General features: G+C 53.8%; 1 protein-coding gene across 1 annotated transcript in view; it reads left to right on the plus strand.

The window, feature by feature from the left end:
* The window catches only part of LOC134536564 (retinol-binding protein pinta-like), a 268,629-nt gene that overhangs the window by 194,366 nt on the left and 59,028 nt on the right, over positions 1–15,235 (plus strand). Inside the window, exon 2 of the mRNA XM_063376315.1 lies at positions 10,349–10,570. Coding sequence (XP_063232385.1) covers positions 10,354–10,570 — 217 coding nt within the window. The 5' untranslated portion in view covers positions 10,349–10,353. The remainder of the gene's footprint in view (positions 1–10,348; positions 10,571–15,235) is intronic.

Genomic DNA, 15,235 nt, shown 5'->3' on the forward strand with positions numbered 1-15,235 from the left:
AGGCTTGCCCAGTGCTGTACTCCAGTGAGTGGCTCAGAGGAGAGGCACTGCAGACACCGGACTCTGCCACGTGGCACACGCCTGGCGCCTAGGCTTGCCCAGTGCTGTACTGGAGTGAGTGGCGCAGAGGAGAGGCACTGCAGACACCGGACTCTGCCACGTGGCACACGCCTGGCGCCCAGGCTTGCCCAGTGCTGTACTCCAGTGAGTGGCTTAGAGGAGAGGCACTGCAGACACTGTACTCTGCCACGTGGCACACGCCTGGCGCCCAGGCTTGCCCAGTGCTGTACTTGAGTGAGTGGCGCAGAGGAGAGGCACTGCAGACACTGGACTCTGCCACGTGGCACACGCCTGGCGCCCAGGCTTGCCCAGTGCTGTACTCCAATGAGTGGCTTAGAGGAGAGGCACTGCAGACACTGTACTCTGCCACGTGGCACACGCCTGGCGCCCAGGCTTGCCCAGTGCTGTACTTGAGTGAGTGGCGCAGAGGAGAGGCACTGCAGACACTGGACTCTGCCACGTGGCACACGCCTGGCGCCCAGGCTTGCCCAGTGCTGTACTCCAGTGAGTGGCTTAGAGGAGAGGCACTGCAGACACTGTACTCTGCCACGTGGCACACGCCTGGCGCCCAGGCTTGCCCAGTGCTGTACTTGAGTGAGTGGCGCAGAGGAGAGGCACTGCAGACACTGGACTCTGCCACGTGGCACACGCCTGGCGCCCAGGCTTGCCCAGTGCTGTACTCCAGTGAGTGGCTTAGAGGAGAGGCACTGCAGACACTGTACTCTGCCACGTGGCACACGCCTGGCGCCCAGGCTTGCCCAGTGCTGTACTGGAGTGAGTGGCGCAGAGGAGAGGCACTGCAGACAACGGACTCTGCCACTTGGCACACGCCTGGCGCACAGGCTTGCCCAGTGCTGTACTGGAGTGAGTGGCTCAGAGGAGAGGCACTGCAGACACCGGACTCTGCCACGTGGCACACGCCTGGCACCCAGGCTTGCCCAGTGCTGTACTGGAGTGAGTGGCGCAGAGGAGAGGCACTGACGACACCGGACTCTGCCACGTGGCACACGCCTGGCGCACAGGCTTGCCCAGTGCTGTACTGGAGTGAGTGGCGCAGAGGAGAGGCACTGCAGACACCGGACTCTGCCACGTGGCACACGCCTGGCGCACAGGCTTGTCCAGTGCTGTACTGGAGTGAGTGGCGCAGAGGAGAGGCACTGCAGACACCGGACTCTGCCACGTGGCACACGCCTGACGCCCAGGCTTGCCCAGTGCTGTACTGGAGTGAGTGGCTCAGAGGAGAGGCACTGCAGACACCGGACTCTGCCACGTGGCACACGCCTGGCGCCCAGGCTTGCCCAGTGCTGTACTGGAGTGAGTGGCTCAGAGGAGAGGCACTGCAGACACCGGACTCTGCCACGTGGCACACGCCTGGCACCCAGGCTTGTCCAGTGCTGTACTCGAGTGAGTGGCGCAGAGGAGAGGCACTGCAGACACCGGACTCTGCCACGTGGCACACGCCTGGCGCCCAGGCTTGCCCAGTGCTGTACTCGAGTGAGTGGCGCAGAGGAGAGGCACTGCAGACACCGGACTCTGCCACGTGGCACACGCCTGGCGCCCAGGCTTGCCCAGTGCTGTACTGGAGTGAGTGGCTCAGAGGAGAGGCACTGCAGACACCGGACTCTGCCACGTGGCACACGCCTGGCACCCAGGCTTGCCCAGTGCTGTACTTGAGTGAGTGGCGCAGAGGAGAGGCACTGCAGACACCGGACTCTGCCACGTGGCACACGCCTGGCACCCAGGCTTGCCCAGTGCTGTACTGGAGTGAGTGGCTCAGAGGAGAGGCACTGCAGACACCGGACTCTGCCACGTGGCACACGCCTGGCACCCAGGCTTGCCCAGTGCTGTACTGGAGTGAGTGGCTCAGAGGAGAGGCACTGCAGACACCGGACTCTGCCACGTGGCACACGCCTGGCACCCAGGCTTGCCCAGTACTGTACTTGAGTGAGTGGCGCAGAGGAGAGGCACTGCAGACACCGGACTCTGCCACGTGGCACACGCCTGGCGCCCAGGCTTGCCCTGTGCTGTACTGGAGTGAGTGGCTCAGAGGAGAGGCACTGCAGACACCGGACTCTGCCACGTGGCACACGCCTGGCACCCAGGATTGCCCAGTGCTGTACTTGAGTGAGTGGCGCAGAGGAGAGGCACTGCAGACACCGGACTCTGCAACGTGGCACACGCCTGGCGCCCAGGCTTGCCCAGTGCTGTACTGGAGTGAGTGGCTCAGAGAAGAGGCACTGCAGACACCGGAACTTTGCCACGTGGCACACGCCTGGCACCCAGGCTTGCCCAGTGCTGTACTGGAGTGAGTGGCTCAGAGGAGAGGCACTGCAGACACCGGACTCTGCCACGTGGCACACGCCTGGCACCCAGGCTTGCCCAGTGCTGTACTTGAGTGAGTGGCGCAGAGGAGAGGCACTGCAGACACCGGACTCTGCCACGTGGCACACGCCTGGCACCCAGGCTTGCCCAGTGCTGTACTTGAGTGAGTGGCGCAGAGGAGAGGCACTGCAGACACCGGACTCTGCCACGTGGCACACGCCTGGCACCCAGGCTTGCCCAGTGCTGTACTGGAGTGAGTGGCTCAGAGGAGAGGCACTGCAGACACCGGACTCTGCCACGTGGCACACGCCTGACACCCAGGCTTGCCCAGTGCTGTACTTGAGTGAGTGGCGCAGAGGAGAGGCACTGCAGACACCGGACTCTGCCACGTGGCACACGCCTGGCACCCAGGCTTGTCCAGTGCTGTACTCGAGTGAGTGGCGCAGAGGAGAGGCACTGCAGACACCGGACTCTGCCACGTGGCACACGCCTGGCACCCAGGCTTGCCCAGTGCTGTACTGGAGTGAGTGGCTCAGAGGAGAGGCACTGCAGACACTGGACTCTGCCACGTGGCACACGCCTGACGCTTAGGCTTGCCCAGTGCTGTACTGGAGTGAGTGGCGCAGAGGAGAGGCACTGCAGACACTGGACTCTGCCACGTGGCACACGCCTGGCACCCAGGCTTGCCCAGTGCTGTACTTGAGTGAGTGGCGCAGAGGAGAGGCACTGCAGACACCGGACTCTGCCACGTGGCACACGCCTGGCGCCCAGGCTTGCCCAGTGCTGTACTGGAGTGAGTGGCGCAGAGGAGAGGCACTGCAGACACCGGACTCTGCCACGTGGCACACGCCTGACGCCCAGGCTTGCCCAGTGCTGTACTGGAGTGAGTGGCGCAGAGGAGAGGCACTGCAGACACTGGACTCTGCCACGTGGCACACGCCTGGCACCCAGGCTTGCCCAGTGATGTACTCGAGTGTGTGGCTCAGAGGAGAGGCACTGCAGACACTGGACTCTGCCACGTGGCACACGCCTGGCGCCCAGGCTTGCCCAGTGCTGTACTCCAGTGAGTGGCTCAGAGGAGAGGCACTGCAGACAACGGACTCTGCCACTTGGCACACGGCTGGCACCCAGGCTTGCCCAGTGCTGTACTCCAGTGAGTGGCTCAGAGGAGAGGCACTGCAGACACCGGACTCTGCCACGTGGCACACGCCTGGCACCCAGGCTTGCCCAGTGCTGTACTTGAGTGAGTGGCGCAGAGGAGAGGCACTGCAGACACCGGACTCTGCCACGTGGCACACGCCTGGCACCCAGGCTTGCCCAGTGCTGTACTTGAGTGAGTGGCGCAGAGGAGAGGCACTGCAGACACCGGACTCTGCCACGTGGCACACGCCTGGCGCCCAGGCTTGCCCAGTGCTGTACTGGAGTGAGTGGCGCAGAGGAGAGGCACTGCAGACACTGGACTCTGCCACGTGGCACACGCCTGGCGCCCAGGCTTGCCCAGTGCTGTACTTCAGTGAGTGGCTCAGAGGAGAGGCACTGCAGACACCGGACTCTGCCACGTGGCACACGCCTGGCGCCCAGGCTTGCCCAGTGCTGTACTTGAGTGAGTGGCGCAGAGGAGACGCACTGCAGACACTGGACTCTGCCACGTGGGTCACGCCTGGCGCCCAGGCTTGCCCAGTGCTGTACTTGAGTGAGTGGCGCAGAGGAGAGGCACTGCAGACACCGGACTCTGCCACGTGGCACACGCCTGGCGCCCAGGCTTGCCCAGTGCTGTACTGGAGTGAGTGGCGCAGAGGAGAGGCACTGCAGACACTGGACTCTGCCACGTGGCACACGCCTGGCGCCCAGGCTTGCCCAGTGCTGTACTCCAGTGAGTGGCTCAGAGGAGAGGCACTGCAGACACCGGACTCTGCCACGTGGCACACGCCTGGCGCCCAGGCTTGCCCAGTGCTGTACTTGAGTGAGTGGCGCAGAGGAGAGGCACTGCAGACACCGGACTCTGCCACGTGGGTCATGCCTGGCGCCCAGGCTTGCCCAGTGCTGTACTGGAGTGAGTGGCTCAGAGGAGAGGCACTGCAGACACCGGACTCTGCCACGTGGCACACGCCTGACGCCCAGGCTTGCCCAGTGCTGTACAGGAGTGAGTGGCGCAGAGGAGAGGCACTGCAGACACTGGACTCTCGCCATGTGTCACACTCCTGGCACCCAGGCTTGCCCAGTGCTGTACTTGAGTGAGTGGCGCAGAGGAGAGGCACTGCAGACACCGGACTCTGCCACGTGGCACACGCCTGACACCCAGGCTTGCCCAGTGCTGTACTTGAGTGAGTGGCGCAGAGGAGAGGCACTGCAGACACCGGACTCTGCCACGTGGCACACGCCTGGCACCCAGGCTTGCCCAGTGCTGTACTTGAGTGAGTGGCGCAGAGGAGAGGCACTGCAGACACCGGACTCTGCCACGTGGCACACGCCTGGCGCCCAGGCTTGCCCAGTGCTGTACTGGAGTGAGTGGCGCAGAGGAGAGGCACTGCAGACACCGGACTCTGCCACGTGGCACACGCCTGGCGCCCAGGCTTGCCCAGTGCTGTACTTGAGTGAGTGGCGCAGAGGAGAGGCACTGCAGACACCGGACTCTGCCACATGGCACACGCCTGGCACCCAGGCTTGCCCAGTGCTTAATACTTGAGTGAGTGGCGCAGAGGAGAGGCACTGCAGACACCGGACTCTGCCACGTGGCACACGCCTGGCACCCAGGCTTGCCCAGTGCTGTACTTGAGTGAGTGGCGCAGAGGAGAGGCACTGCAGACACCGGACTCTGCCACGTGGCACACGCCTGGCACCCAGGCTTGCCCAGTGCTGTACTTGAGTGAGTGGCGCAGAGGAGAGGCACTGCAGACACCGGACTCTGCCACGTGGCACACGCCTGGCACCCAGGCTTGCCCAGTGCTGTACTTGAGTGAGTGGCGCAGAGGAGAGGCACTGCAGACACCGGACTCTGCCACGTGGCACACGCCTGGCGCCCAGGCTTGCCCAGTGCTGTACTGGAGTGAGTGGCGCAGAGGAGAGGCACTGCAGACACCGGACTCTGCCACGTGGCACACGCCTGGCGCCCAGGCTTGCCCAGTGCTGTACTTGAGTGAGTGGCGCAGAGAAGAGGCACTGCAGACACTAGACTTTGCCACGTGGCACACGCCTGGCGCCCAGGCTTGCCCAGTGCTGTACTTGAGTGAGTGGCGCAGAGGAGAGGCACTGCAGACACCGGACTCTGCCACGTGGCACACGCCTGGCACCCAGGCTTGCCCAGAGCTGTACTCGAGTGAGTGGCTCAGAGGAGAGGCACTGCAGACACTGGACTCTGCCACGTGGCACACGCCTGGCACCCAGGCTTGCCCAGTGCTGTACTTGAGTGAGTGGCGCAGAGGAGAGGCACTGCAGACACCGGACTCTGCCACGTGGCACACGCCTGACGCCCAGGCTTGCCCAGTGCTGTACTGGAGTGAGTGGCGCAGAGGAGAGGCACTGCAGACACTAGACTCTGCCACGTGGCACACGCCTGGCGCCCAGGCTTGCCCAGTGCTGTACTGGAGTGAGTGGCGCAGAGGAGAGGCACTGCAGACACTGGACTCTGCCACGTGGCACACGCCTGGCGCCCAGGCTTGCCCACTGCTGTACTGGAGTGAGTGGCGCAGAGGAGAGGCACTGCAGACACTAGACTCTGCCACGTGGCACACGCCTGGCGCCCAGGCTTGCCCAGTGCTGTACTCGAGTGAGTGGCGCAGAGGAGAGGCACTGCAGACACCGGACTCTGCCACGTGGCACACGCCTGACGCCCAGGCTTGCCCAGTGCTGTACTGGAGTGAGTGGCGCAGAGGAGAGGCACTGCAGACACTAGACTCTGCCACGTGGCACACGCCTGGCGCCCAGGCTTGCCCAGTGCTGTACTGGAGTGAGTGGCGCAGAGGAGAGGCACTGCAGACACCGGACTCTGCCACGTGGCACACGCCTGGCGCCTAGGCTTGCCCAGTGCTGTACTGGAGTGAGTGGCGCAGAGGAGAGGCACTGCAGACACCGGACTCTGCCACGTGGCACACGCCTGGCGCCCAGGCTTTCCCAGTGCTGTACTGGAGTGAGTGGCGCAGAGGAGAGGCACTGCAGACACCGGACTCAGCCACGTGGCACACGCCTGGCACCCAAATTGCCCAGTGCTGTACTGGAGTGAGTGGCGCAGAGGAGAGGCACTGCAGACACCGGACTCTGCCACGTGGCACACGCCTGGCGCCCAGGCTTGCCCAGTGCTGTACTGGAGTGAGTGGCGCAGAGGAGAGGCACTGCAGACACCGGACTCTGCCACGTGGCACACGCCTGGCGCCCAGGCTTGCCCAGTGCTGTACTGGAGTGAGTGGCGCAGAGGAGAGGCACTGCAGACACCGGACTCTGCCACGTGGCACACGCCTGGCGCCTAGGCTTGCCCAGTGCTGTACTGGAGTGAGTGGCGCAGAGGAGAGGCACTGCAGACACCGGACTCTGCCACGTGGCACACGCCTGGCGCCCAGGCTTGCCCAGTGCTGTACTGGAGTGAGTGACGCAGAGGAGAGGCACTGCAGACACCGGACTCTGCCACGTGGCACACGCCTGGCGCCCAGGCTTGCCCAGTGCTGTACTGGAGTGAGTGGCGCAGTGGTGAGGCACTGCAGACACCGGACTCTGCCACGTGGCACACGCCTGGCGCCCAGGCTTGCCCAGTGCTGTACTCGAGTGAGTGGCGCAGAGGAGAGGCACTGCAGACACCGGACTCTGCCACGTGGCACACGCCTGGCGCCCAGGCTTGCCCAGTGCTGTACTGGAGTGAGTGGCGCAGAGGAGAGGCACTGCAGACACCGGACTCTGCCACGTGGCACACGCCTGGCGCCCAGGCTTGCCCAGTGCTGTACTCGAGTGAGTGGCGCAGAGGAGAGGCACTGCAGACACCGGACTCTGCCACGTGGCACACGCCTGGCGCCCAGGCTTGCCCAGTGCTGTACTCGAGTGAGTGGCGCAGAGGAGAGGCACTGCAGACACCGGACTCTGCCACGTGGCACACGCCTGGCGCCCAGGCTTGCCCAGTGCTGTACTGGAGTGAGTGGCGCAGAGGAGAGGCACTGCAGACACCGGACTCTGCCACGTGGCACACGCCTGACGCCCAGGCTTGCCCAGTTCTGTACTGGAGTGAGTGGCGCAGAGGAGAGGCACTGCAGACACCGGACTCTGCCACGTGGCACACGCCTGACGCCCAGGCTTGCCCAGTTCTGTACTGGAGTGAGTGGCGCAGAGGAGAGGCACTGCAGACACCGGACTCTGCCACGTGGCACACGCCTGGCACCCAGGCTTGCCCAGTTCTGTACTGGAGTGAGTGGCGCAGAGGAGAGGCACTGCAGACACCGGACTCTGCCACGTGGCACACGCCTGGTGCCACATCCGGCCATCCATCTCTCTTTCGGGTCGTCCCCGGAACCACTCATGGCGACTGCTGAAATGTTTCCTTTCATTCGGCGAGGCCTGTTGCTTTCCTCGCGATTGTGCGAGATAATTAGGTGCTTGGATCGAATTATATACAACTACATCGGCTACCGCTACTCAGTAGTCTTTTCGGTTGAAAGAAATTAAAAAAAATGGTTATAAAATCATGCCATAATTTTATGGCTGAAATTATATTTTAGTCGCTTTTTGCAATTGGAATATTAATTGATTGAAATCATCCCTTCATGAGCAATAACTTTTAACGTTAACCATTTAAATAAACATTTATTGAATCGGTACCATAATTGCCATAAATTATATGGGAAAATAACCCTTTGGCCCATCCCTATATGATATCTGTGTTTATGGAGCAAACAAAGTTTACGATTAATACAGCTTACTCTAGCTGTGTGCGTAGAAAGTATGTGTGTGATTCGCATCCAAAAATTTTGATATTTGAAAAGCGAATATTTTACTTGTCAGGTTATTTATCACGCTCGGCATTAGTTTAAAGAAATCTACCTTAAAATACGTGTTCAAATTTTGTTTTGTACAATTATTTGCAAAATGAACAATGTGAGAACACATGAATTTCCTTGTTTCCGAGGTTGGATGTTTACACATCACTAGCTATTACTATACGCCTCGCTCGCATTTCTTAAATGGAATAACTGTGTTAAATGTAATAGAGATTTTAATTCATACTTACTCAGACGTGTTCAAACACCAATTACGGCAATTACAGAACAATATGGAAATGGCAAGTTAATATGTGACTTCAACTACGTCGTGGATTACCGTCTCTAATGATCTCGCCATAAACATAATGACCTGAGTGAGTTATTTAGTATTCATCTGATAGGTGTAACTTTGACTTAAGTAACGAGCAGATCCATTTGTTCTTATGCTGCAAATATACTTATAATACGAATCTCGGACACGACATTCAACGTATATATTTTTTAAATAATGCCAAGCGAGATAATTGTTTTCTTAACTACATTTCTTGAAGCGAATCACACGTAGTTTCCGCACCCGCCACTAGAATTCGTTGCCGAAGCAGTTATGTTGGCTATCGAATCATTTGATTTGCAGAGCGAAATTTTAAACTCTTTGATGAAATTATTCCGATACAAACTAAAATAATTTAAAAATACTAAACTCCGGCTTTGGATCTAATTTTAGAATAGGATTATTTTTAAATTACTGCCATATTGTTTAAAAAGCATTAAACAGTTAATATTATAAAGTTAATATATTTATACATGAAATTTGGTTCGCACCAGCCACCACAGATGGTTACTCATTTCCGTTCCATGCGACTTCCATTCTTTTCACGAAATTTCTCCTACCAAATCCCTTATACCGTGAGCAAATACCAAACATATGGATTCATAAGAAATATAGTTATTCTGTGTAAATGTATATAAATACTATTGCTGGAGCCACGATTATTCCGCCGATTAATTGGGTAGCAAATGTAACGATTCGTAATCATTACAGGAATTTTGGAAAAGTTTAGTAGTCATATCAGGACTATTTTTAATGTGTGTAAAAATTCACATTCGGATCTAATTTGTGTTGTTTAATGTAAAAATCAGACATGATCTTTGTGAATTAAATTTTTCAGATATTTCTTTATACAATTGCTATATTTATATAGGGTGTAGGTCGTTGAAAAAAAAATAATATGATGGAGTGTTTGGAAAATTATTGAAGAGGGCGAATTGACTTTTATGGATTAAATAAAATTGTAAAAAATATTTATGAAAGCATAATCATATAATGCAATTTAAAACAAAAGAAAACAAATAGCGGTAAATAATTTTCAATCAGGTTTATAAAGATAAGTTTCGACTATTTATTACTTTATTGTGATTACAGATGTATGTTTTAGCAAACCATTGGTGCCCACGAACTTGATTGCATGACAGTACTACAGAAGTGCTAAATAATATTGTGTCGTTCTGTGCTTAAATTTAAGTTTAAAATATTTGCTACATCATCACTCCTGACGATTTTCCTCGTAGGATCAGTATTTGTTTCCAGTATTTGACTCAAAACTTTACCGAAAACTTAAAATTTTCCTTTTTTTTAGAAGAAAAATTACCAATTTTTGAAGTGCTGTATCTTGAGAACTATACGACGTACGGATCTGAGGTTAAGATTAAATTGTGTAAACTGTAATTTTCTTTAAAATCGCTGCGAATACGTTTTTTGCTACCACACATACTGTAGTAATAAGTGAAAAACAAAAAAAAGTGCGGTAATTTCGCTGTTTTTTTTTGTTTGTTTGTTTGTTTTTTTTTTTTTTTTGCAAAAATCTCAAAAAGCACAATGATTTTTTGTTGAATAGCTACGTATTCATATTCAGCACCCGTAAAAACGCAGGCAATGATAATAAAACTGCCTGTATTGAAGCGAAGTGCCGCCTGCAGCTGCGGTGAAAATGTGTCGTTGTTGCCCGCAGATGTGATGCAGGACCATGCTGACACAGCCAGGCTGCAGGAGCAGCACGTGTGCTGGCCGCCCGACGCAGCCAGGCTGCAGGAGCAGTACGTGTGCAGGCTGCCCGACGCAGCCAGGCTGCACGCGGCGCAGACGCTGCGCGAGTGCGAGTCCCGGAGGAGCAACGACATCCACAAGATCCAGGAGTGGCTCAGGACCCAGCCCAAGCTGCACGCGCGCTCAGGCGAGTCGAACAAGCCTCCGGCGATTCGAACAAGCCTCGGGCGAGTCGAACAAGCCTCGGGCGAGTCGAACAAGCCTCGGGCGAGTCGAACAAGCCTCGGGCGAGTCGAACAAGCCTCGGGCGAGTCGAACAAGCCTCGGGCGAGTCGAACAAGCCTCCGGCGAGTCGAACAAGCCTCCGGCGAGTCGAACAAGCCTCCGGCGAGTCTAACAAGCCTCCGGCGAGTCGAACAAGCCTCCGGCGAGTCGAACAAGCCTCGGGCGAGTCGAACAAGCCTCCGGCGAGTCGAACAAGCCTCCGGCGAGTCGAACAAGCCTCCGGCGAGTCGAACAAGCCTCCGGCGAGTCGAACAAGCCTCCGGCGAGTCGAACAAGCCTCGGGCGAGTCGAACAAGCCTCCGGCGATTCGAACAAGCCTCGGGCGAGTCGAACAAGCCTCCGGCGAGTCGAACAAGCCTCCGGCGAGTCGAACAAGCCTCCGGCGAGTCGAACAAGCCTCCGGCGAGTCGAACAAGCCTCGGGCGAGTCGAACAAGCCTCGGGCGAGTCGAACAAGCCTCGGGCGAGTCGAACAAGCCTCGGGCGAGTCGAACAAGCCTCCGGCGAGTCGAACAAGCCTCCGGCGATTCGAACAAGCCTCGGGCGAGTCGAACAAGCCTCGGGCGAGTCGAACAAACCTCCGGCGAGTCGAACAAGCCTCCGGCGAGTCGAACAAGCCTCGGGCGAGTCGAACAAGCCTCCGGCGAGTCGAACAAGCCTCGGGCGAGTCGAACAAGCCTCGGGCGAGTCGAACAAGCCTCGGGCGAGTCGAACAAGCCTCCGGCGAGTCGAACAAGCCTCGGGCGAGTCGAACAAGCCTCGGGCGAGTCGAACAAGCCTCCGGCGAGTCGAACAAGCCTCGGGCGAGTCGAACAAGCCTCGGGCGAGTCGAACAAGCCTCGGGCGAGTCGAAAAAGCCTCTCGCATCGCACACGTACCTTTCTCGTCCTCGTTCGAGAACTAATTTCAACTGTCACCAGGCTTTCAAATATCTTGTGCCCAGTACCGATGCGATGTGTAAAAACCATATTTACTACAAGATGTCCATAAAAGAATGCCGCAGTTTTATTCAGACTATTTACAACAAATCATACTAAAATTTAACGTAAACTAGCTTAGTTTCTTGTTTTACAAATGTTAAATATGCGCACCGTTAGTTATACAATAACGCACACATCCAACCTAAAGACCAAATCTTCTCCCACTTTGGTTAACACGTTCGGAGTCTTCATAACACGTTCGGAGTCTTCAATTCCGTGTCTCAACTCTGGCACATCATTAGGTAATGGCTGAACGTAAACCCGTAATTTTATAAAGCTCCATAGGAAAAAATCTCTTGCCGTTATGTCAGGTGAACGTGGAGACCAGCGAAAAAGAGGTCTGTCGTCTCGACCATCACGACCAATCCAACGGTCAGGGACTTGGACGTTGAACCAATCTCGTACAAAGAGACTTCAATGGGGAAGGGCTCCATCCTGTTGCCACATAACTTGTACAGGTTCACCCTCTACTATTAGGGGAAAGAACTATTATCTCGCGCTGCAAGTGAGACAACAACAGAGCAGTATTCGGGCATACCTGGAACATTCTTTTATGGACATATTGTATTTCACATAAATATTTTATCATAGCCATTTTCTAATACTACAATAGGATAATAAATATGGTTAATCTTTACAATAAAGTTTCTAAAACCGTAAAACTCATAAATAAAATGTAGCTATGTATTTCGAAACGGCAAGGATGTGTCCTTTACTGATGCGACCCAAACCAAAGGTTCCGTAATTTTTTGACGCTAAAGCAGCCTGGTGTATAAAACAAATTAATACTTATTCTGCAGTTTGCTTTGAAAGATTTTCACTCTATATTCCCAGGCAATTTAGTTCCAATTTTTATGCGTTCAAGTTAATAATCTGACAGTAAAAGACGGCAGTTTGGTAGCTAAGAAACAGAATATCGTGACATTTGTACTAAAATGACAGCGTCTCGAACTCTGAGGCCACAAGGATGCGTGCAAGCACGGAGGCTACATCGGCGCTTCTATTCCCTTTAAACCATTCGGAAGGTCAACGAAATTTCTGACACACTTCAAAATGCATTTATCAGATTTATTTAGGTCGAAGGGTCTTTTGAGGTTAAACTATGAAACAGAAAACTTAAAAAATAACGATTTGCGAAAGAATAGAAATGGGTACGTGGTTGCCAAGTAGGTTGCTGTTAGGATCTGCACAGAGAGATCAAGAGGAAATGTGTAGTGTGTTAAAATATCTGAAACACGTGTACAAGTGGTCGGGAGAGTGTACAGATGTACGACTGTATGAGAGTGTGTGTAAGTATGTAAGTGCGCACGTAGTGCTGAAATGAAAACATGTCATCGAGCGCTGATGCTGCTGCCATCTGGATTTTCCTGCAAGTAATGTGACAAATAACTAATTACATAAATTCGGCGTCAATTCGGATCTCGCCGGATGTTCATTGTAACAAACATGGTGACAAAGAAACTACAGAGAGCCTAACAGTGGTCTGACTCTTTACTCGGTTCCTCATTTCCCCTTCCCCTCTCAATCTTCGCTATCGAACGCCCCAATCCTGAGCAATTCCTTTTTTTTGTTTTGTTTTTCATTGCGCTCTGGTCTCCGACGGCAAGTAGGTTCCGCTTCGAGAATGGCGAACACACGCGGTGTGGCACAGATGCCTGGAGAGACCAGCCAAGTGCTGAACGCTGCCTCCCCCCCCCCCCCCCCTGTGACGGGTCACAGCTCGACTGCGCGGACACGTGTCACGTGAAGGCTGGCGCCTGCGGTCACGCGACGAGCGACTGGACTTGTTTGGCCGTCACGCGGCCAAGTGGAGGCGGAGGATTGTGGTCACGCGGTCAAGTGAAGGCTTTAGTCACGCGGTGTTGGGTTTACGAGTTTTTTCATCCGTGTGATATTTAAAGAAAAAAAAAGCTAAATATTACACGCAAAGACCTGATTTCTCTGGGCGTGCGATTTCGCAATTTGAACAGGTTTCATTCTATCACAATATTTATCTAAACAGGACCTCTAACCATAACGGATCTAGACACGTAAAATTTCCGTTGTTAATTAGCAGAAAACTGGGCTGGCAGTATTTAAACATATATTTTTAACACATCTGTTAGAGGTGTATGGGTGTTTTAATACGGCATGAAAGATAAGGAACTAAATAAAAAATTTTAAAAATGTGAGTCAGAGATATGTCAACATGTGACCTCGGTAACGAGAAAACTCACGTGTAGGACTCATGATGCAAATAAAGTTATAATACGAAACTCGGACACGAAATTAAAAGTAAAATTCTGTTTTAAAAAGCCGAGAATGATAAATTTACGAAAATTATCCATTTTAGGGAAAAACTGTAAACAATTTTCTCCTTTTTGAAAAAAAAAATCGATAATCTGTTTAACAAGATATTATTATTGATTTCTCAAGGCTAGCCGAACAACAGGCGTAGCATGTAAATGCCTCAACCCTGAACATGTGACATTTCACTCTAGACTGGAATTATTATCGCCTGCGTTTTTGAGGTTATAAGTCTTTAGGCGCGTTGAGGGTTAAATTCTAGTATGCATAAAAATGCAATGAAAAAAGCGCGCAATACACAACGGGAATTTAACAGGTTGAATGACAAAAGCATATGCATGTTCAAAAAGCTTTATCCACGATTCGAAGTCTTAAAGATGGCGGACCCACGTGTGGCAAGATGCAACCGTATATTTTAACTTTCGCGAACGCCAAGGACGTACTAATCGTATTAGTGTCCCAAAGTAAACTTTAGGGTAGTGAAACTATCCTGGATTACATTTTTTAAACTTGAATAGTCATAACAAGATATAATCACATCTTTAAAAATATATATAATTTATTTTCTAGGAGAATTGTGTTGGAACAAGTATGGCGTCCAAATTATTTTACATTTTTTTTAGTTCTCTAAAGCATTACAAAGTTGGCGCTATTTTTATGAAATTTCAAACTTGAAATTACTGTCTACTATATTGTCGCGGGTTGAAATTTTGCAGGGTTGTTGAAATCAAATTTAGGGACTTTACTGACGGGACTCTGGGCTGGCTGCTCTGTTCACTCGTCAGCGCAAGTGGCGTGACCATGTAATTGGGGCACGGGGCCGGCGCGGCGCGCTGCGGGCTTGCAGAATTTTGTTTGTTTGTTTGGCCGCGCGCTGGCGCAGCCACGGGCCGCAGTTACTGGGGCGCGCTGTCGTAACAAGCCGCGCGGTGTGGCCTGCACATCGGGGTAGAGGGGGGGTAGTCTTCCCAGATGTTCTAGTTAGTTGTTTAGTAAATTTGACTTCAATAACGAGCTTTTGTTATGCTAGGCGCGGCAGGGCGCGCGAATTTAAGCGCAAGTGATTGGTGACTCAGGCTCACTCAGGCGGAGGCTATGCGTCTCACCTGTGGTCACGAGTTGTTAGTTCGTTCGTGATGTAGGAATTCAAGCTTTCGGGCGGAAGCTATGGTCGACGCCAGAGGCCACGAGTCGTTTAATTTAAGTTAGGTCATAATGTAGTCGTCAAGCTTTCGGGCGGAGGCTATGGCCCTCGTCAGGGGTCACGCGTCATAGTTTTTAAAATGTAATGTTCGTTCGGGA

The sequence above is a fragment of the Bacillus rossius genome, chromosome 11, assembly GCF_032445375.1.
Source record: "Bacillus rossius redtenbacheri isolate Brsri chromosome 11, Brsri_v3, whole genome shotgun sequence".
Classification (NCBI taxonomy): domain Eukaryota; kingdom Metazoa; phylum Arthropoda; class Insecta; order Phasmatodea; family Bacillidae; genus Bacillus; species Bacillus rossius.